The 26,596-nt window shown below is 51.7% G+C and overlaps 2 protein-coding genes across 5 annotated transcripts in view; one reads left to right on the top strand and one right to left on the bottom strand.

Moving 5' to 3' along the window:
• LOC125432535 (serine/threonine-protein phosphatase 4 regulatory subunit 1-like) overlaps window positions 1-8,331 on the bottom strand; it is a 66,448-nt gene extending 58,117 nt beyond the window's left edge. Inside the window, exons 1-2 of one of the 3 annotated variants that reach the window (XM_048496155.1) lie at window positions 8,047-8,331; window positions 7,634-7,678 (exon numbers count right to left, since the gene is read on the bottom strand). In XM_048496155.1, coding sequence (XP_048352112.1) covers window positions 7,634-7,678; window positions 8,047-8,053 — 52 coding nt within the window. In that variant the 5' untranslated portion in view covers window positions 8,054-8,331. Of the gene's footprint in view, window positions 1-697; window positions 703-7,633; window positions 7,679-8,046 lie in introns of those variants that run through there. The other 2 variants (XM_048496156.1, XM_048496157.1) reach the window with 2 other exon arrangements.
• Window positions 8,146-26,596, top strand: part of RAB22A (RAB22A, member RAS oncogene family) — a 28,467-nt gene continuing 10,016 nt past the window's right edge. Inside the window, exons 1-3 of one of the 2 annotated variants that reach the window (XM_048496159.1) lie at window positions 8,146-8,695; window positions 15,084-15,140; window positions 21,865-21,946. In XM_048496159.1, the coding sequence (XP_048352116.1) occupies window positions 8,628-8,695; window positions 15,084-15,140; window positions 21,865-21,946 (207 nt within the window). In that variant the 5' untranslated portion in view covers window positions 8,146-8,627. Of the gene's footprint in view, window positions 8,696-15,059; window positions 15,141-21,864; window positions 21,947-26,596 lie in introns of both variants that reach the window. The other variant, XM_048496158.1, reaches the window with a different exon arrangement.

The following is a 26,596-nucleotide window of genomic DNA, read 5'->3' on the forward strand; positions in this document are numbered from 1 at the left end:
TTATTTAATCAGACAGTTTGGAATTATTCAATTTTGAGTCATTGAGACCCATTTCCTACCTCCTGAAGGAATGGCCAATTTTTACATTGTCAAGTGTCACTCTATATTCATAAGGGGGAAACTCTAGCAATTTCTACTCATCTATACAGTAAAGATAATGGAGACATATGGAAATTCCTAGAGTTACTATGGAGACCATTTTCCAACATTTCCCCCCCTGTGCCTCAATATCTTGAGGGTGGAGAATGACCTGTGCAGGTAGGTAACCAGAAAGCCTACTAGTGCCTTCCATGTTAGCCTCAAAAATACAATAGCTTGTTGCTACATTCAAACCCACACAAACTATAGTTTGTGCTTCTTTTACAAATTTGTTGGGTTCATACTTTGCAATCCTGGTTTGGAAGGGAAGGACAAGTGATAGCTTTCAAGTTTGAATATAACACCAAACTGTGCTTTTTTCAATGCACACTAGTGAGAGAACCGAAGGCAGACAGAGGGGGGAAAGAGAACACACAACCACAACAATTCAGGAAGCCTCAAAGGTTGAGATGAAAACTGTAAAACTATAACAAAATAATTGTATTTATTATATAGTTTACACAAAAACATTAATTAAAAACGAAAGGCCTGAAATACAGGCTACTCCTTAAAAATCAGTACAAGCTTTTACACAAATCTCAAACACTGTTGATGATACAATCATATAAGCGACCAATAAGGGACCATTTGCATTTTGGTCTGTTCAGCCTTCCTCAGAGCGCATACATACAAACAAGATTACTAAAAATAACCCATCCGGAAACACACCTTACATGTTTTTTTTAATTAGAAATTGAAAAACCTTTGTATCCTGCGTGGCCTAATGTTGTCTACCAGCACAAACCATGGGTCTTTTACCATTGAAATTGGCTCACATTGAATCTGGTATCTACACTTGATCTTAGCCAAAAGACCGAGAAGCGATGAATCTGGTATCTAATTACCAAGGTTTCCAGATGTGTGTGAGATCAATGAATGACAAAACCTAATGGCCATACAGCTTTTTAAAGACATGCAGCCTATATTTCAAGCCTTGTCTTTTTAAAGAACGTTTTTTGTGTACACTACATTATAAAACTATTTTGTTACAGATTTTAGTTTTCAGTTCAATCTTTAAATATACACACTATTCTTGTATAAACCACCTCTGCATAACCATGAACCTTACCTTCTGCAGGGCTCCCAAGCCTACACACAAGACTGCACATTTGCAGAGACTCAGAATACATTCTAATGAACATACACAGCTCAAGAGCATGGCTTGTTTCTGCAGTCCTACCTACCCAATCCCCCATGTGCATTCACTGCACATGCTGTGGTCACACAAACAGAGAGTTTGTATTTATGGCACGGAATTAACGCAAGGCAAGAGAGTTGTGCAATACAGAAGTAGCAGGAAACATTAAGAGTTTAGAGTTAGAGTTTGGATTTATATCCCCCCCCCCTTTCTCTCCTGTAGGAGACTCAAAGGGGCTCACAATCTCCTTGCCCTTTCCCACTCACAATAAACACCCTGTGAGGTGGGTGGGGCTGAGAGAACTCCGAGAAGCTGTGACTAGCCCAAGGTCACCCAGCTGTCATGTGTGGGAGTGCACAGGCTAATTTGAATTCCCCAGATAAGACTCCACAGCTCAGGCTGCAGAGCGGGGAATCAAACCCAGTTCCTCCAGATTAGAATTAACTGAAAATCTCCTTATTCCATATTTTGTGTGTATTTTGCCTCTGTTGTAAGCCACCTTAATTTCCTTAATGGAAGAAAGATGGTGTGACGGATTGTTGATTAACAGTTAATTTTAAAGTGCCGTTCTGCCAGAGCAAAAGGAATTTAAGGAGTTTACTCGGAGCTGCACCTGATTGTCTGGCTGGAACTGCAACTGTTTAAAAGGCCAGAGGGTGAGAGCTCGTGAGGGAGAGGAGAAAAGGAGAGAGCTCTGGTTCTCAAGAGGCTGGATAGCAGTGTTGTGGTGGAGGACCAGGAAGGCCAGGCTAAATGTGAAACCTGTGCCAAGTTCCTAAGGAAACATCATCACAAGGGCAATATTTATATCACGTGGAGGGTTTGTCTGTAGGTCTCTGAGAAGAAAGCATCTAGGTATGGGACAGTGAAGTCTCTGAGGGTGGAGATTACTTAGTTAACAAAGTCAGGAGCGGGTTCCCAGGTGGAATACCCCAGACCCTGCCCTAGGAAGCCCAGCATGAAAGGAGTCGGATCCAGTGGAACCTCGGCTTTCATTGCCTTTGGTTTTCATCAGTTTTGGTTTTCATCGATTTTTTAAGTGAAAAATTTGTCTTGGTTTTCATCAATTTGCAGTAAGGTGCAGGGGGTTGTGGAGAAAAATCACCCGGACAAAGCTGTTGAAGGCCATTTCTGCAACTTGTTAAATGACAATGTCTTGCCCCATTTCAGACAAATCTTAAAGAGGCGTCAGAAACAGACCTCTTTGGACAGCTTTCGGGTGCAACACTGGTCCACTGACTCTGAAGCTGGTCCTAGTGTTATTGTTTGTTACTGTTTTCAGCATTAAACACTATGTTTATTCACCACAAAAAATGTGGTTTTGGTATGTTTTTTGGAGTGCCCAGAATGGATTAGTTGGATTTACATTGATTCCTATGGAAAAGTTTGCCTCGGTTTTCATCGGTTTCAGTTTTCATCTATTCTTTTCGGACGGATTGCCAATGAAAACCGAGGTTCCACTGTATTTAAGTATCTGTTAAGTTCTGTGAAGGAAAGATTTTTTCCCTGTGTAACAAGTTTAGTAGGATTATTAAAACTGAGCCAGAAAACTGTTTGGGAACTATAACCGAATATCTGAAACAACTTAAGTATTTAATAAAATATTCCGGCCAGAGAAAAGGAAAAATTTAATTATTTCTGTAACTTATTTTCCTGTAATTCTGTAAATAAATGTTTCATCTTTGTTTGCCCGTTAATAAGCCTCAAGAGTCATTTAAGAGGGAAAGAGTCAGTTTTGAAGGGGAAAATAAAAATCCCCTCACAAAGTTCTGATTATACATAACTGGTGGCAGTGAGAGCAAGGCTCGCAGGGACTCCTGAGGAACCTTAGGTGTATGCCCGCTCGGTCTGAGCTAGCCACCATTACAGATGGCTACTAAATGTTTTAAATAATTAAATAATAAATAATTTAAATTAACACGATTTAGGGATTAGAGAGTAACAAACTCTCAAACATTATTTGGGGAACCTAGTTTAAACTGAAAAGAAAAAAGATGATAATTTAAACCATGATTTAAATAGTTTTGCTTAAAATCATATCATTCAGTCATGAATTGTGGTAGCTACAACTCATCAGTCCCTAGGTATAGTCAGAATATTAAATAGAATGATACATTATTCGTACATAGAGGCTTCAAAAGGGATTTATTTATTTACTGCTATCCCATTGAAACTCCTTGGACTCAAGGTGACACACAATGTGGCAAGCAAGTCCCAAAGACATGAACACAATTAAGGCAGACTAAAATACAAACTGTTCCAGCTCAAAAACATTCAGACTCAAGACACCTAAGAGATAAAATGCATCTTTAATGCCACAGGGCTTTAAAGACAACAAAAAGCACTTTAAATTGTGTCCACATAGCCAGTGCTTCTAAGCTTTTTCTTGTATGGTCAAATTTCTGACATATGTACTCATTCGTTTCCCCAAATATTTCTAATTTTAACTTTTTTTCCTAGGATCCACACTAAACACAAGCCTTTGAAAGAGGTCTTTTCACCTGAGTGGTGTCGCAGCAAGTGACAACCTGTATGGTGCAGTGGCTTAGAGTGTTAGACCAAATGTGGCTAAACCACGACATGCTATGAAAAACTCACTGGACAACCTTGGGCCAACAGTATCTCTCCCTCACAGGTTTATTTTAAGGGCTGCGAACCTCTTACATCACAGTGAGGTCCACAGGAGACGGGCGGGATAAATCTGTACTAAACAAATATTTGTTAAGCCTTACAAACACTTGCTTTATCAGTTCACCATCCACTTCTTTTCCAACAATGACGACATTTCTTTATCTTCGGGGATCGGGCGGTATACAAATTAAATAAATAATAATAATAATAATAATAATAATCTGCTACAAGCTGTTTTCCATCCTACATTTATACCCCACTTTTACTTCCTCAATGTCATTTGTCTACCATACACACACAAACCCTTCAAAGACTGTTAAGCTGCATAGGTTCACTAGGCATAAATATTTACTTATATCTATGGCTCTAGTCCTGCACAAAGCACTGAGCAGACTCTATGGCCCCTTCCGCACACGCAAAATAATGCATTTTCAAACCACTTTCACAACTGTTTGCAAGTGGATTTTGCTGACTACGCTGCTTCTTGAGCACACAAGCAGTTTGAAAGTGCGGTATTTTTCTTGATGATGAAACCTATGATTCTAGCTGGGTGTTCTGAGAACTGTTTGCAATTAGAGCAATACTGTGGCAGCCAGACCTAACCTGACCTACTGAACTGCATGGCAGCCTAAAGTTAGAAAAACAGGATCATGCTCTTGCCATGTGGTGGATAGTGGAAAGGGCGGTCAAGCCACAGCTGACTTCTAGATCTGTAGGATTTCCAAGTTCAGAGGTGTTTTGCCATTGCCTGCGTTTGTGTGAGCTGAGAGAGGTTTGAGAGAACTGTGTCTGGCCCATCCAGCAGGCTTCATGTAGAGCAGTGGGGAATCAAACCCAGTTCTCCAGATTACAGTCTGCCACTCTTAACCACTAGCACATGTTCTTGCCATAGAACTCCCTAAATTAAAAGAAAGTGCTTAGAAGTCTCCATCACATTGTTATTATGTTTTAATCCATAACTAGGGAATATAACTACTGAAACAAAATGGGAAACAAGGGGGAGGTTTTCTTAAACTATTTTTATTTTTCAAGTCACAAGACTGTCGTTAAAATAGCTAGAACTGGCAGCTTGTACGTAACTGTGCATAAATGGAAACGAGAAGTGCTTTCTTGCTCAAGTTCTCCTTCCAATCAAACAAGTGCCAGCAATTTTGAAGAGAGCATCCGTATCAAAAATAAACAGGGCAAGACTAAAATTTGTAACCCGGAACCTACTCAGCAGCTGAGGTTGCAGTAACTTCTTACTTCTGCAATTACCAGTGGAATTGACAACACAAGTTTCATAGCAAAATGTTGCCTAGAAGAACAGAGCTGAGAGACATTAAAAGACATTATAAGCATAAATCTTCCATTAACAGCCCAATCCAGATAGGGGTGTGTGTTGAATGGGCTGTGGGAGCAGCGTGAGCCTGTGCCGGTGTAAGTGGCACCTATATCGGCAGGCAGGGTAAACAGGGCGGCAGGCGGGAGCTGCGGATCTTACAACAGCCAACCTGGAAGAGGTTTCCACCCCAGAACTGCATCAGCACAAAAAAAGGAAAAAATGTGGCACAAGTCACCCTTTTTAACGGAGTTTTCCGGGTAGCAGTGGGGGGTCACCCCCCCCCACACACACACACACTGTTTGCTACACTGCCTGAAGTTCCATTGGAGGCAATGCTTCCTTCCTTGCATTGTCCCCAGCCACTGCAGAGCTCCCCCCTCATCTGGATTGGCCTGTCAGATCCTTAAGAATCACAATTATTCCCACCATCAATACTCGCCCAAGGCATCTTTTTAAATGCCTCCCATTTGTTGTTTTTAAATTAATTTCCCACACTTCTTCCAAGGAGTTCAGCATAATGTTCGCGAGCTTTTCAGCATTTTATCCTTACAAGAACCCTGTGAAGTAAGCTGAGAGTGAACGACTGCTCCATGCATTTAACTTCATCACGGGGGGGGGGGGGGGGGGGGATAGAATTTGAAGCTGCATCTCTTCAGGAAATGCGCAAGAGCTGCCAACTTTGTGACTTCCCCGACCACAGAAACAATTTTCATGTTAACGATGCACATTTTAGGTGGCAAATGATACTGAGATCGTCCTATGGCAACAGCACTCCACATGGTCACCACCTCTGAAACTTTATGGCCAGTGACAAGAGTATGTTTTAACCTGGGGGCGGGGCGGTCAAGTCCCAGGTGACCTATGGGGCAAGAGACATTCAGAGGTGGTTTATCATTGCCTGCTTGGTTGAGCTGAGAGAGTTCTAAGTGAACTGTGACGGGGTCAAGGCCATGTGGATGACTAGGGAATCAACCGCAGTTCTCCACCGCTCTTAAACACTTCAGCTCCTAGCTTACGTTAAATGTTTTATTCAGTAAAGGAAAATGCAATTAATCTTAAGAACTTTGAAGGTCACTGGTTAATATGCTAAAGACATGTTAATTAATCCAAGTTTGTCAACTCCTGCAGGATTTCGGCACTAGAAAGCCAAGAGCAATGGTCTTTCTTTTGGGCCAATTAGTTCTGTCAGGGATGTTCTATATTCCCACAGGTCCTTGCTTTTGTAGAAGATATAGGAAAGCTTCCTTGCATTCAAAGCTGTTGATGAGAAATATCAGCAATATCAAGAGCTAGTTGTTTTTTGAAAGAAATCCAGGGGCAAATAGAAGACAAGTTAAGTACTAGCCACAGTTATTACATGCAGCAGTTCAAAATCCAAGGTTTGTGCAAATGTACATCAAGTATATTGATCTATCTTAGTAATAAGTATCCTTGCAGAATCAAGACTACATATAAGCTGCACAAATTATTTAACATAAGTGGGGGAAGCCAATTAAAGTTTCTATAGCAAGATTAATATAAGCCCAACCCCCCCCCCCACAACTCCTTCACCAACAATTTCTGCTACAACCTTTTTTCAGTATATTGAATCGTGCTTATATTATATTTACCAGGTACTTTACAACACTAACCGAATTTTTTTGGAGGGGGTGGGGGGTTATTTGGATTTTTCAAAACTGCAACAGTGAACACTCTTGTGGACATTTGACAGCAGTCCTGAGCGAGTCAATCCTTTTCCTCCGTATTCCTGGCTTGACCTAGAAATCTGTATCTATTCACCCTCCATGATGCAGAAGAATACTATGTGACCTTTACAGAGCTGAGGTTTTTTCTGCACATTTATTTTACTGGAACTGCAAAAATAATAATTTTTTAAAAATCCTTACCAGCTTACCCAGTCACCCATTTTTAAAGTCTGCCCCTTCCCTTTTTTTATTTTCTAACAGGACGTGAGTGTGTTCATGTAAAATTAGTGGATTCGTGTAAATTAAAATAAGCACCTGCAAAACAGCTTTCTAAAAATAAAAACGGAAATCTTGACATTTTTAGACTAACCCTCAGAACGATCTCATTGCCTACCCATTGGAGGCACATTTTAAATTGCTAGCAGTGGATATTAAAACCATGGCGTTTCAGCACATTCTGCTCAATCTGCGCTACTTCTAAAAATGCAGGTTTCTTCTAAAATGCTGCAAATCCCTTCAATCAAAGAGCGGCCAAAAAAAAAACCACTATGTTTTACAAACCACTTTCCCCACCCCCTGAGGGTGGGAGATAAGGAAGGGGGGGAAACCGGTTTCTTTAAAATAAATAAATAAATAAAAGAAACGTGACGACGAGACGACACAAGAAGACCTCTTTTGTTTCTACTTTTTTAAAAAAAAATTAAATCAGTTACTCACAATCATCTAAGTCATCCTGCAAATCCACAAAATACAAAGGGATCCCTACAATAAAGAAAAACAAAAGGAAGGAAAGAGAGAGAGAGAGAGAGGGAGGGAGGGGAAAAAAGACACAGGGGGTTGGTTGTTGTTTTTTTCTTTTCCAGAAGGCTCTTGTCGGAGAGGAGACAGTTATTATTTCTCTCTTTTCTTAAAACAAAAATACACCGCTGCAAATAATAAGGCACAGAGAGCCACAAGCAAATTTCTTTTCTTTTTTTGCACCAAGCCCGCGATATGCAATCTAACCAAACCACCAAAAAAGCAACCCCCCCAAATGCCCATATTATTTTTTAAAAGCTGGCACAGGTAGGAGAAGAAGAAACAGGCACCCGTCATCGTGAAAGAAGCAGGAGGAACGAAAAGCCACTCACCAGCCATTTTGAAAGGGACATGGGTGGAGAGGGAAGGAGGGCGCAGAGGAGGAGCCGCCGGCGCGCCCTGACCCTGCGCTGAACCACCCGGCCGCCCCCCGAGAAGAAACCAAACCCTTCTCTCCTCAGAAGCCCCCCTCGGTCTTTGAAGCCCCCCTTTTAAGAAAGCCTAATAATAATAATAATTTTTAAGACAAGAGACAGAAAGGCAATAAAGGGCTCCCCTCCCCTTCCTCTCCCACGTCGTGTGTCACTGCAAGGGGGTGGAGAGGCCCAGTCAGGTGACTGTCAATAGGGGGCCGTCCAAAATGGCGCACGGCTTGCGCGCTCTGAGGAGCGCCAAGGGAAGGGTCGCCTGTGATTGAGAGCCAGCCGTGGGGCCGAGGAGGGGGAGAGAGCGGAGGTTTTGTTTGAGGGGAGCGGGGGGTATCTCTTTCTACACCCCTTTTTTTCCGGAGACTTCCTTGACCCCCTTCTTCGCTTGACCTCCAGGAAGAGGGAGGCAGCTCTTCGATGTGCGCCTTTCTCCAGGGAGGGGTTATGGTGCCGTCGTTAACAAGCAGCCGCTCCTCTGCCTCGCCATGGCTCTGAGGGAGCTCAAAGTTTGCCTGCTTGGGGTAAGTCGAGGGGGGGGGGGAGGGAAGGCGGGAGGCTTGGGGGGGTAGGTTGGTTGGTTGGGGGGGCTGGAAAGTTTCGAGGCCCGCGCAGAGAGGGCTCTTGAGCTGGCAAATCTTTTTATGTGTTTCCCCCCCCCCTTCTTCCTGCTGAGGAAGAGTGTGTCTCCCCTACCCCCCTTTTAGTCAATCTTTGCAATATTGCTTGGGGGCGGGTTGGGGGGAGTGGAGAAGAAATAAAACGACCCCCTCTCGTTGTTGTGGTTCAGTGTGAAGTTATCAGATTGGGGCAAACTCGGGGAGTGGCTGGGGAAGAGCCCCTTTTCCTTTCCCTGCCGAGTACAGTCAAGCTGTTGCTGTAATTTTGATTTCTTCTGCTTATGGTGTGATGCTTTTTGGGGTGTGGGGATGGTGGGATACCTTCTGAACTTATTCACATTAATCTGGCCTTGTTCAGTAGGGTTGAAATCCAAATAAGCTTTGCAGCTTTTGGATGGATTTCCCTCTGGTTGGGAAGAAACGTTTTTGTTTATGTTTTGTGGTGCAAATTATTTTAGAGTCTTTTTTGATGCATGGGTCCAAATGTTTACTGCTCGTTTGCTGGATTGCTACATTCTCACATCGGTTGATGTTTTTGAAGCTTCTGGAAGAGAGAGCTATACCCCAGTGTATGGAGGAATGAAAATCCCAGCTGGAGAGAGTTTTTGGCATACCAAAGTAGTCTCCCCCCCCCCCCCAAAAAAAACCATTTTGTGAATGCACCTACTTATTTATGTATTTCTGTAAATTTATATCCCACCCGTCACCGAACTCCTTGGCCAGGTTACAGTCAAGTACAGTCATATCTGAAAGGTACATTTCCTTCTCTTCTAAAAGTACTGTCCACATGGCTAGTTGCTTATGAAATGGATAGGTATTTTTTAACAGTGAAGAAGAAACAGTCCCTGAGATTAATATTTGTTCATCGTTTCCTTTCAATCCATCCGGTAAAATTTGGAGCAAAAGTGACGTCTAGTTACTTCAGTGATATCTAGTTACTTCAGTTTGGCTGTCTGCGTTTATATCAAGACTTTTGACATTCACATCTATGTAACATTCTATGGTGGTGTTTGTCAAGCCGGCTTCCAAATTTCATAAAGGCAGAGTCCTTAATTTGGGTTTTATTTAAACACGGGAGAGTAACTATGTCATTAAGAATAGTTATACTGAATTAGGGTAAGAGAGAAGTGCCTTTATAAATTAAAATGCTGAGGTTACCACCTTCTAAAACTTGGGTCTGTTTCTAAACTTTGACAGAAGGTGTAAAACTTAATTTCATAACATGCAGGCAGGACACCAGGTTCACCTCGGGGGGGGGGGGCTCGGGCGGGGGGGGGGTGGGGGGGGGGGGGACAAGGAGGTGGGGGGGGGGGGGGGTGGGGGGGGGGGGGGGTGGGGGGGGGGGGGGGTGGGGGGGGGGGGGGGTGGGGGGGGGGGGGGGTGGGGGGGGGGGGGGGTGGGGGGGGGGGGGGGTGGGGGGGGGGGGGGGTGGGGGGGGGGGGGGGTGGGGGGGGGGGGGGGTGGGGGGGGGGGGGGGTGGGGGGGGGGGGGGGTGGGGGGGGGGGGGGGTGGGGGGGGGGGGGGGTGGGGGGGGGGGGGGGTGGGGGGGGGGGGGGGTGGGGGGGGGGGGGGGTGGGGGGGGGGGGGGGTGGGGGGGGGGGGGGGTGGGGGGGGGGGGGGGTGGGGGGGGGGGGGGGTGGGGGGGGGGGGGGGTGGGGGGGGGGGGGGGTGGGGGGGGGGGGGGGTGGGGGGGGGGGGGGGTGGGGGGGGGGGGGGGTGGGGGGGGGGGGGGGTGGGGGGGGGGGGGGGTGGGGGGGGGGGGGGGTGGGGGGGGGGGGGGGTGGGGGGGGGGGGGGGTGGGGGGGGGGGGGGGTGGGGGGGGGGGGGGGTGGGGGGGGGGGGGGGTGGGGGGGGGGGGGGGTGGGGGGGGGGGGGGGTGGGGGGGGGGGGGGGTGGGGGGGGGGGGGGGTGGGGGGGGGGGGGGGTGGGGGGGGGGGGGGGTGGGGGGGGGGGGGGGTGGGGGGGGGGGGGGGTGGGGGGGGGGGGGGGTGGGGGGGGGGGGGGGTGGGGGGGGGGGGGGGTGGGGGGGGGGGGGGGTGGGGGGGGGGGGGGGTGGGGGGGGGGGGGGGTGGGGGGGGGGGGGGGTGGGGGGGGGGGGGGGTGGGGGGGGGGGGGGGTGGGGGGGGGGGGGGGTGGGGGGGGGGGGGGGTGGGGGGGGGGGGGGGTGGGGGGGGGGGGGGGTGGGGGGGGGGGGGGGTGGGGGGGGGGGGGGGTGGGGGGGGGGGGGGGTGGGGGGGGGGGGGGGTGGGGGGGGGGGGGGGTGGGGGGGGGGGGGGGTGGGGGGGGGGGGGGGTGGGGGGGGGGGGGGGTGGGGGGGGGGGGGGGTGGGGGGGGGGGGGGGTGGGGGGGGGGGGGGGTGGGGGGGGGGGGGGGTGGGGGGGGGGGGGGGTGGGGGGGGGGGGGGGTGGGGGGGGGGGGGGGTGGGGGGGGGGGGGGGTGGGGGGGGGGGGGGGTGGGGGGGGGGGGGGGTGGGGGGGGGGGGGGGTGGGGGGGGGGGGGGGTGGGGGGGGGGGGGGGTGGGGGGGGGGGGGGGTGGGGGGGGGGGGGGGTGGGGGGGGGGGGGGGTGGGGGGGGGGGGGGGTGGGGGGGGGGGGGGGTGGGGGGGGGGGGGGGTGGGGGGGGGGGGGGGTGGGGGGGGGGGGGGGTGGGGGGGGGGGGGGGTGGGGGGGGGGGGGGGTGGGGGGGGGGGGGGGTGGGGGGGGGGGGGGGTGGGGGGGGGGGGGGGTGGGGGGGGGGGGGGGTGGGGGGGGGGGGGGGTGGGGGGGGGGGGGGGTGGGGGGGGGGGGGGGTGGGGGGGGGGGGGGGTGGGGGGGGGGGGGGGTGGGGGGGGGGGGGGGTGGGGGGGGGGGGGGGTGGGGGGGGGGGGGGGTGGGGGGGGGGGGGGGTGGGGGGGGGGGGGGGTGGGGGGGGGGGGGGGTGGGGGGGGGGGGGGGTGGGGGGGGGGGGGGGTGGGGGGGGGGGGGGGTGGGGGGGGGGGGGGGTGGGGGGGGGGGGGGGTGGGGGGGGGGGGGGGTGGGGGGGGGGGGGGGTGGGGGGGGGGGGGGGTGGGGGGGGGGGGGGGTGGGGGGGGGGGGGGGTGGGGGGGGGGGGGGGTGGGGGGGGGGGGGGGTGGGGGGGGGGGGGGGTGGGGGGGGGGGGGGGTGGGGGGGGGGGGGGGTGGGGGGGGGGGGGGGTGGGGGGGGGGGGGGGTGGGGGGGGGGGGGGGTGGGGGGGGGGGGGGGTGGGGGGGGGGGGGGGTGGGGGGGGGGGGGGGTGGGGGGGGGGGGGGGTGGGGGGGGGGGGGGGTGGGGGGGGGGGGGGGTGGGGGGGGGGGGGGGTGGGGGGGGGGGGGGGTGGGGGGGGGGGGGGGTGGGGGGGGGGGGGGGTGGGGGGGGGGGGGGGTGGGGGGGGGGGGGGGTGGGGGGGGGGGGGGGTGGGGGGGGGGGGGGGTGGGGGGGGGGGGGGGTGGGGGGGGGGGGGGGTGGGGGGGGGGGGGGGTGGGGGGGGGGGGGGGTGGGGGGGGGGGGGGGTGGGGGGGGGGGGGGGTGGGGGGGGGGGGGGGTGGGGGGGGGGGGGGGTGGGGGGGGGGGGGGGTGGGGGGGGGGGGGGGTGGGGGGGGGGGGGGGTGGGGGGGGGGGGGGGTGGGGGGGGGGGGGGGTGGGGGGGGGGGGGGGTGGGGGGGGGGGGGGGTGGGGGGGGGGGGGGGTGGGGGGGGGGGGGGGTGGGGGGGGGGGGGGGTGGGGGGGGGGGGGGGTGGGGGGGGGGGGGGGTGGGGGGGGGGGGGGGTGGGGGGGGGGGGGGGTGGGGGGGGGGGGGGGTGGGGGGGGGGGGGGGTGGGGGGGGGGGGGGGTGGGGGGGGGGGGGGGTGGGGGGGGGGGGGGGTGGGGGGGGGGGGGGGTGGGGGGGGGGGGGGGTGGGGGGGGGGGGGGGTGGGGGGGGGGGGGGGTGGGGGGGGGGGGGGGTGGGGGGGGGGGGGGGTGGGGGGGGGGGGGGGTGGGGGGGGGGGGGGGTGGGGGGGGGGGGGGGTGGGGGGGGGGGGGGGTGGGGGGGGGGGGGGGTGGGGGGGGGGGGGGGTGGGGGGGGGGGGGGGTGGGGGGGGGGGGGGGTGGGGGGGGGGGGGGGTGGGGGGGGGGGGGGGTGGGGGGGGGGGGGGGTGGGGGGGGGGGGGGGTGGGGGGGGGGGGGGGTGGGGGGGGGGGGGGGTGGGGGGGGGGGGGGGTGGGGGGGGGGGGGGGTGGGGGGGGGGGGGGGTGGGGGGGGGGGGGGGTGGGGGGGGGGGGGGGTGGGGGGGGGGGGGGGTGGGGGGGGGGGGGGGTGGGGGGGGGGGGGGGTGGGGGGGGGGGGGGGTGGGGGGGGGGGGGGGTGGGGGGGGGGGGGGGTGGGGGGGGGGGGGGGTGGGGGGGGGGGGGGGTGGGGGGGGGGGGGGGTGGGGGGGGGGGGGGGTGGGGGGGGGGGGGGGTGGGGGGGGGGGGGGGTGGGGGGGGGGGGGGGTGGGGGGGGGGGGGGGTGGGGGGGGGGGGGGGTGGGGGGGGGGGGGGGTGGGGGGGGGGGGGGGTGGGGGGGGGGGGGGGTGGGGGGGGGGGGGGGTGGGGGGGGGGGGGGGTGGGGGGGGGGGGGGGTGGGGGGGGGGGGGGGTGGGGGGGGGGGGGGGTGGGGGGGGGGGGGGGTGGGGGGGGGGGGGGGTGGGGGGGGGGGGGGGTGGGGGGGGGGGGGGGTGGGGGGGGGGGGGGGTGGGGGGGGGGGGGGGTGGGGGGGGGGGGGGGTGGGGGGGGGGGGGGGTGGGGGGGGGGGGGGGTGGGGGGGGGGGGGGGTGGGGGGGGGGGGGGGTGGGGGGGGGGGGGGGTGGGGGGGGGGGGGGGTGGGGGGGGGGGGGGGTGGGGGGGGGGGGGGGTGGGGGGGGGGGGGGGTGGGGGGGGGGGGGGGTGGGGGGGGGGGGGGGTGGGGGGGGGGGGGGGTGGGGGGGGGGGGGGGTGGGGGGGGGGGGGGGTGGGGGGGGGGGGGGGTGGGGGGGGGGGGGGGTGGGGGGGGGGGGGGGTGGGGGGGGGGGGGGGTGGGGGGGGGGGGGGGTGGGGGGGGGGGGGGGTGGGGGGGGGGGGGGGTGGGGGGGGGGGGGGGTGGGGGGGGGGGGGGGTGGGGGGGGGGGGGGGTGGGGGGGGGGGGGGGTGGGGGGGGGGGGGGGTGGGGGGGGGGGGGGGTGGGGGGGGGGGGGGGTGGGGGGGGGGGGGGGTGGGGGGGGGGGGGGGTGGGGGGGGGGGGGGGTGGGGGGGGGGGGGGGTGGGGGGGGGGGGGGGTGGGGGGGGGGGGGGGTGGGGGGGGGGGGGGGTGGGGGGGGGGGGGGGTGGGGGGGGGGGGGGGTGGGGGGGGGGGGGGGTGGGGGGGGGGGGGGGTGGGGGGGGGGGGGGGTGGGGGGGGGGGGGGGTGGGGGGGGGGGGGGGTGGGGGGGGGGGGGGGTGGGGGGGGGGGGGGGTGGGGGGGGGGGGGGGTGGGGGGGGGGGGGGGTGGGGGGGGGGGGGGGTGGGGGGGGGGGGGGGTGGGGGGGGGGGGGGGTGGGGGGGGGGGGGGGTGGGGGGGGGGGGGGGTGGGGGGGGGGGGGGGTGGGGGGGGGGGGGGGTGGGGGGGGGGGGGGGTGGGGGGGGGGGGGGGTGGGGGGGGGGGGGGGTGGGGGGGGGGGGGGGTGGGGGGGGGGGGGGGTGGGGGGGGGGGGGGGTGGGGGGGGGGGGGGGTGGGGGGGGGGGGGGGTGGGGGGGGGGGGGGGTGGGGGGGGGGGGGGGTGGGGGGGGGGGGGGGTGGGGGGGGGGGGGGGTGGGGGGGGGGGGGGGTGGGGGGGGGGGGGGGTGGGGGGGGGGGGGGGTGGGGGGGGGGGGGGGTGGGGGGGGGGGGGGGTGGGGGGGGGGGGGGGTGGGGGGGGGGGGGGGTGGGGGGGGGGGGGGGTGGGGGGGGGGGGGGGTGGGGGGGGGGGGGGGTGGGGGGGGGGGGGGGTGGGGGGGGGGGGGGGTGGGGGGGGGGGGGGGTGGGGGGGGGGGGGGGTGGGGGGGGGGGGGGGTGGGGGGGGGGGGGGGTGGGGGGGGGGGGGGGTGGGGGGGGGGGGGGGTGGGGGGGGGGGGGGGTGGGGGGGGGGGGGGGTGGGGGGGGGGGGGGGTGGGGGGGGGGGGGGGTGGGGGGGGGGGGGGGTGGGGGGGGGGGGGGGTGGGGGGGGGGGGGGGTGGGGGGGGGGGGGGGTGGGGGGGGGGGGGGGTGGGGGGGGGGGGGGGTGGGGGGGGGGGGGGGTGGGGGGGGACTGAATAATAATCTCAAAATGAATGTCTTTTTTTCCTCTTCTGGTGATAATGGCGTGGCGCAACTGGCTTAATGTGTGGCGCTTTGTAGAAGACAGTTTTGATCCCAACATCAATCCAACCATTGGGTGAGGAACTTAAAGAAATGAATGATATATTACCCAAGACTAATTCAAAAGTTTAAGACTGTTGTATGTAAAATGTTTTCATGTGTAAGTGTAATTTGGGTGTAGAAATTAAGATTCATGAAAATTGTGTCTCTCCTTTACCTAATAAGCAAGCAGAAAACTAGAAATCAAGGAGGGATTACGTAGTTGTAGTGGCTTCATCTTGATTGAGAAATCAGGAGCTAGGCTCGGGGAACATTCACTCTCCTCCCTGTTGTATAATCCATTCTCTCCCAACTTAATGACGGTTAAGGGAAATGTTTGCGTTTACGTGAACCAAGATTAACATAAACAATAACTCTTAATTTAATTAGCGTTTCAAACCGTATCTTTTAAAATATATCGTATGTAGCGTTTCAAACCATATCTTTAAAAATATATCGTGTGTATTGATAGTATAGCAAGGAATTATCGTCATTTAATGCCGTAGGTTAGTTTTGCATACAAATTTTCACTCTACGCATTCGGAGTGATACCTTTTATCAGACTACATTTTACTCGCCTCCAGTGAAGATATTCTTTACTCGAATTTGGTTCCCCAAATGCTCTAAGTTTTTTCCACAATTCCCACTCCCAAAAAAAATTCCTGTTCTTACACCTCTAGTCAGAATTCTCCAGTGGAAAGATTATGTCAGATCTACAACTAACATTGAATGGTCACACAAGAAGCAAATAGTGAAATCAGTGGGAGAAAATGGGAGTAACTCTAGTTATATTGTTCCCTTTTCTATGTCTTTCATATTGAAAGCTATAGAGAAAGTTTAAAATCGTATTAGCTATTCCAGAATACACACATCCATATACATGCATGCACAAATATCTATACACAAATACACACATCCCTTAATGATAAGCAGCAGATTAAAAGCAAACAGAATCCAGTTCATAAGATTCAGCAATAACTTGGGAAGCTGATTGCGTGCAGTAATAGCCATTAGCATATGATTCTTTAATGGGATTAGCTGCATTGACCGAAGCTAAGCCTCTCAAAGTCCAGTCACCACTGGTGGACACAAACTTAATCTCTGTGTTAGTGATACTTCTGTCTAGTGGAATGGGGGAAGGGAGGAAACGGGGCGGATATTGTCTCCCTTTCACTGTCTGTCTGGCTGCTGACAGATGGAATGCTTCTGACCTATTTGGATCATCACGCTGAACCAACAGGGCAGTACTTATGTTTATGTGTCCCTATTTGTTTTAAACATTTGGTGGAATACTATTAAGACAAGCCTTGATCAGTTTTCTTTTGGTCTTGGAGCCAGTCCAAAAATTTAGAAGGCAGACTTGTGTTTTCAGCTTCGAGAGTTCTATATTTTCTACATATTGCTGCCACAAAAGCTAATCCTAAACTGTTACAAATTTTATTAAAGCTATGAAAAATGTGTTTTATGTAATCAAACATGGTGTAACCATGTTATCCTCTGGTAATATTTGACCCTCTGGGGCACAGGTGTCAAACTCGTGGTCCTCCATATTTTATGGACTACAGTTCCCATCATCCCCTGCCAGCATCATGCTGGCAGGGGATGGTGGGAACTGTAGTCCATAACTTCTGGAGGGCTGCGAGTTTGACACCTATACTCTGGGACAGGGGTCTGCAACCTGCGGCTCTCCAGATGTTCATGGACTACAAATCCCATCAGCCCCTGCCAGCTGATGGGATTTGTAGTCCATGAACATCTGGAGAGCTGCTGGGATTTGTAGTCCATGAACATCTGGAGAGCTGCAGGTTGCAGTCCCCTGGTCTGGGGGAAGAGCTGTTTCTCAGTGGAAAAGCCTGGCTTTGCATGCAAAATTTCCATGTTCAATTTCCTGGCATCTTCAGTCAAAACAACCAGGTATAAAGTGATATGAAAGCCCTCTACCAGAGACCCTGAGCAGCTGCTGCCAGTCTGAGTAGACAATGCTGATCTTGATGGACTGATGCTCTAATTTAGTATACAGCAGCTTTGGGCGTATTCCTAATTTCATTCACTACCTTAAAAAGTTCCATTTAATTCAATATTGGAGCTATGATTGAAAGCACTGATTAAGAAATGAATTAATCTGTCACCACTGAATTGTGAAGCAGTAATTACAAGAACTTTTTTTTCATGCATCATATTGTAAAGCCATTAAAATCAGCCTCCACAAAACACATCACTAAAACAACTGGAACCAGAGTTAAAATACATACAAAGCATAAGAACAATTAAAATATTTAGAAAGAAGGGTTCATTGGGAGGGGGGGAATGAGAAATAAAACAAAACGCGCCAGCAGGTCGGAGGGAAGGTAAGGTGTTCGGGTAACGCTGTGAGTCTCCTCTGGCATGAGTATTAAGGAGCTGCGCCGTCATTCCTAACTCCCGTCGCGAATGGTCCAAGGGGGGTCGAGCGTTAAAATGCGTCATGTACCTTAGGGAAGTCCTTTAGGGAATCCCCACTTTACCTAAGGGAATCCTAACACCTCACTCACCACCTACTGGCATAACTTGGTAGCCACCTGGGGAATCCCCCATAATGGTGAACGGAAGGGCGGGGGGAATAGAATTCTTCCTGCTTGCCGTAGTTCACACAGGCAAGCAGGAAGCGCCTGAAACCCGGGTTGAAGGAGAAATTTTAGCAACTTTAATTTATTGACTTTCATTTAACCTGGGTTCAGCTGAATATAACGGGTTAGAAGTGTTTGGGGGGCAAGTTCTGTGGGAACTTCTCCCGCATAAGGCTTTTTTTCACACCCATGAACCCATTATATTTGGCCTGTGCAGAATTACCCATTCAGATCCCTAAACTTAGTCCTAAATCGCCTCCCTTGGAGAAACCTACTTAAGTGGTAAAGGCAGCGTAATAGTATTTTAAATAAGATCTGAGATTCAGTCAGCAGTGCTTGAGGATGTCTGACTTTCGTGGAAGACAAGTGCACCAAGTAAACACACTTTAAATTAAACAGCGAATTTAGAGCATCAGGAAAACCTTGTCCAAAAACTGAATGCTTTGTAAAAAGAGCTTATGGATTTACTTTTTAATTTTCATGCTTTGCATGCTCAGATTAAAGCTAAAACTAGCTAGAAAGGATATACTCCAAACGTCTGTTCTATGCATTGCTTTTGGTTTCATTTTGTTTGAGATAATGTCTACTTTGCGCATTTAGTGACAGCTGAAAGCACGTTTTTTTTGTACTGTCAACATACTGCGGATAACCTTCCTTTCAGTTGAATAACTTTGATGCAAATAATAAGACTGCAAGAACAATGAACACTGTCCTTTCTTCTATTTTCCATTACTTGCCAACAGAAACATTTTTATACCAGCAAGCTCTGTAATATACCAGCAAGTACTTAGCAATGCTGCCAAATTTCTTTCATGCGACTGTTTTAAGTTCACATGCCCTTCCTTCACAAGATTTCAAGGATGGGTCCAATTCAGACCACAAATAAACAGATATGTGTGACTACAGTAATGCCCATTTTTCCAGTATCTCCACAAAGTGCTTCAGTAATAGCAAGAATGGCTAATTTCACCTCTTCAGGTGCACATCTTAGGGGATGGAGGAGATATAGGGGGCACTTTCAGCCCTTCCACCGCTGCTCTGAGCGGCAACAGGAAATGAGAGGCAGAAATAGGAGATCCCCACCCCCTGGCAGGACAATGGCAACCCCAGCACAGAGGAATTTCTAATTACAGGTTGTGTCTACCATATGATTACAAGTGTGCTGAAGGTGATGATTAGGAAAGTTAGCAGTTCTGCTGGAAGTATGTACTGCCCCTAAATTGGCTTTTATGGCTAGGGAAGGATTAGGAACTTCTGCAGATAGCTTAAGCTGAGAGCTAGCAACCAGTGAGAGGCCTGCAGACATGAGGGGGTCTTGCCAGTGAGATCATTTCTGGTACAAACCAGAAGTGACATCATAGGGTGTCACTCTAGCATTTGCTCAGAAACCCTACAGTAAAACTATAGTGTTTTGGGGTGAATGCTGGAGTGTCACTTCCGTATGATGACATCACTTCCAGTTCACATCAGAAGTGACTGCACCACATCATGATTGGTTTCATGTCCTCCCCCCCCCCCACCTGCCCACTGAGTGGCTGATGAAAATAGTACATATATTCTGTTGGGAATGCTAGATGACGTCATTGAGATGGTACCTCCAGTACACACACCATTTTTTCCCATCCTCTCTGAATTTCCAGTGTATACTGCCTTGGGGGAATACATTGTGATAAACTGCCTGAAAAATTGTTTTGAATACAATACCGTCATGCGCTTGGCAACAAGATAACTACCATGGTACCCTCTTAGTGCAGCCAAGGGAATTTTGCTATTACTATGGGTTTTTTTTAAATTTATGAATTGATATGGTGAAGGTAACTCAGGTAGAGGGGCAGGAGGGCTGCTAACAGGGTGTTCCCCCAGCATTCTGGAGGACTTGGCAGCCATACTGCAGCCATCTTGTCCTTGGCAATTGCCCTTCCAAAATGCTTTATTTCTAGGGGAAGAGCTGTGGCTCAGTGGTAGAACTCATGAAAAATTACATGTGAAAAGTCCCCACCTCATACCCTGGTATATCTAGTTTTAAAAAGCATCTTTATACTGAAGGATGTTCAAATATTTTGCAATTGTCTGTATTCTGGTACAAATACATGCTGCTTTGTTGTCACTAGCTGCTATTTCTTGGAACAGCACTCTGAGTTTCTTCGTTTTCACGATAAGAAACTGAGGCCATCCAGCAATTCCATTTCCAAGAATGAAGCTGGGATTAGATTCAATTTTGAAGTTACTCCCTAACCAGCACCATTAGGGTTGCAACATTATCTGAATAGACATGTGTTGGCTTTCATAGACAGCAAAATTATTTCTCAGGAGTTATCACTTTTCGTTTCTTCCCATTTAAAAAAAAATTGTAGCCAGTCAATTGAATCAGATTTGGCTGTTGTGGATTTTCTGGGCCGTGTGGCCGTGGGCTGGTAGTTTTTACTCCTAATGTTTCACCTGCATCTGTGGCTGGCATCTTCAGAGGCATGCCTTTGAAGGTGCCAATCTCAGATGGAACGTTAGGAGCAAAAACTACCAGACCAAGGCCCACAACCCAGAAAACCCTCAACAACCAGTTGATTCCAACCGTGAAAGTCTTTGACAATGTGTTGAATCGGATTTGTTTTTCCAAATGTTTTCAAGATAGTAAATAATCCTGAGCCCCTTTTTCTGAAGAAAATAGAATTTAGCACGGTGTTCACTGTGACCTGGCTGCATCAGTGACAAAAAGTCTGGGTGAGAGCTATTTTCACTTTAGGTTGTGTATCATTTGACACACACCACTTATTTGCTCCAGGTTAGGTAGACTGTATAGAAAAGAAATTACTGCTCATTAAATACGAAGCCACTTGTGTAGCTGAGTGTAGGCAATTGTTGTTGACTTTCCCAGGAAGGTGGCCCACATTTAGCTATGCCCAGGACCAGTTTGCCTAGAAGTAAATTTCAAAAGAGGCACAGAGAACAATGATGTTGGCCAGAATCACAACTTACAAAATTAGCTGTCACAGAGTTTAAGTGCTGTGTTGGTCTCTTGAATGCTTAAACAGCATTTAAGAGCTGTTTGGTTAATGACATTCATCTTAATGTCGAGGAACTGTGTAGTCTTTCCTGCCTGGCGGAAAAGAAAGCTCCCTCTTCCTGCAAGTGGGGGAAAACTGTGGCTCATTCCGCACATGCAGAATAATGCACTTTCAAACTGCTTTCAGTGCTCTTTGAAGCTGTGCGGAATGGCAAAATCCACTTCCAAACAGTTGTGAAAGTGGTTTGAAAACGCATTATTTTGCGTGTGCGGAAGGGGCCTGTGTGAGCATGAAGCTGTTTTCTTTTACAGTATGGCAGCTACTGTTGTCGAAGCCAGCTTCGTTTATTTGCAGCGTTAGTGATCCAAAAGGGGAATCTCCTCTCTTCTTCAGCTAAGCCCTGGTCCACGAGACGTTGGTTTTGATGCATGACTGCCACGAAGGACAGTTGTGGGCAGATGGCAACTGCAAATGGTCCTTGGAAGTTCAGTTCTGAAGTACACAGATTCCCAATTTGGATCAAGGCTGTGGTATGGGGGAAGGACTTCATTTCGCTGCCATCTTGTCTTCCTGAACTGAATCAGCCCTATGGTGTTCTTTGCCTGCCTTGAGGGCCTGCGTGTATACAAACAGTCTAGTGATGGGAACAGTTTGGTTGTAGCTACGTAGTCTTCCTACCTGGATAAATTTCAGATATTTTCCCTTCTACTAGATCTGGGAAAGACAAATTGAAATGTATGAATCTTCCACCATTATAAAACAACCTCTGTAGCTAGCGTTTTTTTAAAACATTTTTATTTTCATAAAATTAAAATATTACAAATAAGGTAATATGTGAAGCTTCCTTGTATCTATTAACCTTCAAACTTACATCTTAAGTTCTGATCTAGAGTTTCCAAATCTGAGTATTATCTAATCACAACATTTTGTTCTTATCGATATGGTCCTTGTGTGTAAGAGTTATATGTGCTTCCTTTTTTGCAGAGTCTTTATACAAAGATTAACTTGAGTTCCTTGGAGGAAGGGTGGGATGAATATCAAATAATTAAAAATAACCTAAAGTGTGTGTGTGTGTTTGGGGAAAGTTCTTGGGTTTGGTGGCAGCTGCTTATAAGTTGTTTTGTGATATATTCTTGTACTAAATCCTTTTCAGGGCATCTTTTATGACCAAGACAGTTCAGTATCAGAATGAATTGCATAAATTCCTAATATGGGACACAGCAGGACAAGAACGAGTAAGTATATAAGCCACTGTTTTTCATTGGTCAGTGTGACCAACTTTGCTCACAAAGTGGTCACAGTGTAATTTACCAATATGTAGATGGCTGCGTCCTTCTCTCTAGTTAAAACGTTGTGTTTTCTGGTTTTTAAAGCTCTTCTTTAATGTGCTGTAGCCACTTACAGATGACATTTTAAAACTAGCCATAGTGAATTCTCAAATTACTTAGGGTATGTAGGGAATGCTGATATTTAAATCTAAGAAGGTATTGTGTGTCTTTCAAATAATTTAAATTAATTTGCTCATTATGAAATTCCAAAAATTGAATGTAACAACGTTTTCCTGGATCAGTTGGTATTGTTTATAATCTGTTTATGCAGCAGACGAGAGTGCTGAAGAATGTCAAGAAAATCCAGCATGCCCAGTGTGCCTTGAGAGCTCTGTTGTATCAGACCAGTGGCCCATCTAGTCTAGCATCTAGTTTCACACAGGGGTCCTGCAGGCCCAGCAAACAACATATAGAGTCCAAGGCCATCCTTTGATATTGCCTCATAGCATTGGTATTCAGAGGCATTAAGTCTTTGACTATAGAGGTTTCCTTTAGTCTACATGGCTAGTAGCCATTGGTGAGAGCCAGCGTGGTATAGTGGTTAAGAGCAGGTGGATTCTAATCTAGAGAACCGGGTTTGATTCTCCACCTGAGTGGCAGAGGCTTATCTGGTGAACCAGTTGTGTTTCTGCACTCCTACATTCCTGCTGGGTGACCTTGGGCTAGTCCTGGGGTATGCAACCTGCAGCACTCCAGATGTCCATGGACTACAATTCCCAATTGGCTATGGTGGCAGAGGCTGATGGGAATTGTAGTCCATGAACATCTGGAGTGCCGCAGGTTGCAGACCCCTGGGCTAGTCAGAGTTCTTCAGACCTCTCTCAGTCCCACCTACCGCACAAGGTGTCTGTTGTGGGGAGAGGAAGGGAAAGGTGTTTGTAAGCCACCTTGAGTCTGCCTACATAGGCTGTTGGTTTCCTCATTTTCCACTTGATGTCACTCTGGAACAGGGGTAGGGAACCTGTGGCTCTCCAGATGTTCAGGAACTACAATTCCCATCAGCCTCTGTCAGCATGGCCAATTGGCCATGCTGGTAGGGGCTGATGGGAATTGTAGTTCCTGAACATCTGGAGAGCCGCAGGTTCCCTACCCCTGCTCTGGAACATTGCTTCCTCTTCTGACATGTTCCAGATGTAGGGTGAGTTTGTCCCATGGGGTTTTTTTTTTCAGGAATTTGGTAAGTGAGGGACGTCCAGTATGAAAATAGCTCTGGGTGGACATGTCTGGAGTTGTTCCAGACACCAAAGCTCAAATGAGCGGTCCTGACGGCTGCTTAAGCCTCTCCAGATGAAGGAGAGATCAGGAGACAGCTATATGAGCTCCCAGGGCAATCTCCTCTAGGTGTGATAATGCAGAGGAACCATAGTAATCCCATGGAGTTGAGAAGCGGGAGCAAAGCAGCATTGCCATTGCGTCCAATTTGAGCTGCTGATCTTCCCATGGGAGAAAACATCCAAGGTGAGTGCCTCTAAAGAAACAAATGAAGACTGAAAAAGACTGAAAAGAGAAGTCCAATCACCACTGCTGATAGCCTAGCAGAAAGCACCTGATGAGAAAAGATAAATCTAATGATCTGAACTGATATAAAGTTAAAATAAAATGGACTCCCAGTATAAAAGATTTTAGAAGACTTTAAAATGAGAAAGCCTCTTGATCTTCTCTTCCTCCCAGCTGGCGGATTGCCAAGACAAAGATTGGAAAAGAAGAACCATACCTCACCAGCCAGAAAGGCTGTTGTCTGACTTGGTAAAACTTTAGTAAGTTGTGGGAGCAGTGACATCTACTGGGCAAAAATGGGAACTACATGCAGGAGTTTGTGGAAATTACCAAGTTGTCAAATAATTTGAAAATGATAACAACCAATCTGCAGAGTTTTAAAGTAGAAGTGGACTCACTGAAGGACAGTGTTAAGAAGACTTTACCCATAACGACGTTAGAGCTCATAAAAGAAATGAAGGAAATGAAGGCTGATTTCCAAAAGATTGTATCTGGAGGACAATATGGAGAAAACTAAGGAAATATTGAAAAACATCAAGCAAATATTGAAAAACATCAAGTTATATTGCAGAACCAAGCCATTCTTCATTTAGAATATCTTATTGAAGAAAGGGCTCTAAGGCTGAGGAAGGTTCCAGAGGACAAAGATCAAAAGAAAATTAGACAAAGAAGATTTCCTCAGCCTTAGTCAACTATATAAAGATTAATGAAGAAGACTTGACGCCAAAGATTGACAAAATCTGCAGAGTCTTATTGAAACATCCAAAGACAAAAGGACTGCGCAGAGATATTGTCATGTATTTCTCCTCCAAGGAAATGGTAGAGCGAATTTTGGAAGTACGCAGAAAATCAACAATCAAGATAGAAGATACAGACATTATTGTAATGAGAGAGGTACCGTTAAAGGTTCTATAGAAAAGGAAAGAGTATTCTTTTTTGGTGGACAGCTTAAAGAAAAACCAGACCAGATTCTCTTGCTGTGTTCTTTACCTACAAGGAACAGCAACAGAGAATAACTTCTGTAACAACTACTAAAAAGATCTTCAAGAAGATGAAAAAAAAGTCGCCTAAAATGGGCAGGCAGCTTAATAAAGGTTGTCTTTGAATAGATATGTTAAGTCCTCTAAAATTTCAATTAGGTGTTCTTTTAAAGATAACCAAAGATGGGTCACAAATTGAAATATTGGCCATGAGAAGAGAGATAATGGTAGAGGGCGAAATTAAAGGATTATAGAAATAGAATCTTTAATGTTAGAACAATACGTTAGGAAGATAGAGTGTGTTTTTTATATAGTGTGAGTATTGCTTAATTTTATGGTCTAAGAAAGGCTGCGATAAAGAAGATTTGATGTTGAGCTTGAGGTTTTCATTTTTGTAAACCAGACAAAAAGGTTCTGGATAATTTTGACAGCAGTGTTTGGGCAGGAAGTCACATAGTTGTATGTAAGTATAAGTTCTTATGTTTGCTATTTTGTCTTCATTTCTATCTATTCCCTGGATGTAGACTAGGGTAGCTGCATCACCACTGTTCTTTTTTTTCTCTTTTGTATTAGTGTGTGTAGTTTTTAGATGTAAACACTTAATAAATTATTATTTTTAAAAAGGAGTTTGGTAGGAGAGCATCTTTCTCGCTAATCTCCTTTGCATCATTCCAATTTTCGTATATGTGCTGCCGAAGCATCTTTCTTCTTTTGGCTGGCAGGTGGTTAGCACAGAGGATACCCATTTAATACTGTGACAACTTTCATTTTAATGTTAAGCAGTAGAGTGTGGAATACTTTGAGAGGAAAAGCAGGATCCTCTTTTCTATTTTTTGCTTGAGGCATAAAACGTTTGGCTTTTGCAATGGAAGTAACATGATCCTTACTCAGCACTGAATCAGCACCGTGGTCTTCCTGTATGCAAGCAGCACAGAGATACTGTAAGGCAGGGGGTTTCGAAGTGCTGCATTTCATCAACAATAAAGGAAATTATACAGATGTAAAATTTCTGGATGTTTTGAAGCTGTAAAAGGGGGGGGGGAATTCCGCTCCCCTGAAAAACAGAAATTGAAGGGGAAATTGAAGAGTGTGGTATTTACTATGAAACTAAAACTTCTTTTACTGAACCGCATAGACAGTTCAGGGATGTATTGTCGAAGGATTTCACGGCCGGAATCACTTGGGTGCTGTGTGGTTTCCGGGCTGTATGACCGTGTTCTAGCAGCATTCTCTCCTGACATTTCGCCTTCATCTGTGGCTGGCATCTTCAGAGGATCCTCTGAAGATGCCAGTCACAGATGAAGGCGAAACGTCAGGAGAGAATGCTGCTAGAACACGGCCATACAGCCCGGAAACCACACAGCACACAAGTTCAGGGATGTCCACACAGTCATGGCTGCCAGTGTAACCTTGGTACCATTAGTCTGCTTCCTGAAGACTTTGGTTAGTAACTGGCTGGTAGACTGTGGAGCTGATTTTCTGAGACCACAACCACTTCAGTATCCGCAGCAGCCATGCCATAGCATACCAACCAGGTGTTTTGTTGCAATGACTGGGCTGTGACAGGCAGGCAGAGCCAGTCAGGGGCCTGCAGCTCAGGGGGGTCTAGCTGTGCGCTTGCAAGAGGCAAGCAGAGGCATAGCCAGAGGTGGAAGCTCTGTGTCTGCAGCCCATCTCTGCCCCCATTAAAGGAAATGAACCCTGCCGTCAATCACTGGGCAGTTGAAAGAGTTTGCAACATCCACCTGTGGAGGCCCCAAGCAGATCCTCAGCTCATAACGTGCACAATCACCCCCAAAGGGACATGGGGACACATATAACACATAAGGCATCCTGCCCTCCTAGATGTCCAGTTGGGAAAGCTGCCCCTCTTCCATCCTTGGAGAGGGCTGCCTCTCCAACGTCTGTATTGTGAAAAACCCCTTGTGCTGGCAGGCTATGTTGGGGTCCCCATTTCTCTCCGACTATAGCCGTTAGGATCCCTGGTCTGGCGACTGTGGAAGAGGGAAGCACATCCTAGTGCCAGTGTGGGTTTCGCCTGCAATGTGAGAGTGCTGCCGTGTCTTTCAAGGCCCTTGGC

This window comes from Sphaerodactylus townsendi, linkage group LG05, assembly GCF_021028975.2.
Source record: "Sphaerodactylus townsendi isolate TG3544 linkage group LG05, MPM_Stown_v2.3, whole genome shotgun sequence".
NCBI lineage: Eukaryota > Metazoa > Chordata > Lepidosauria > Squamata > Sphaerodactylidae > Sphaerodactylus > Sphaerodactylus townsendi.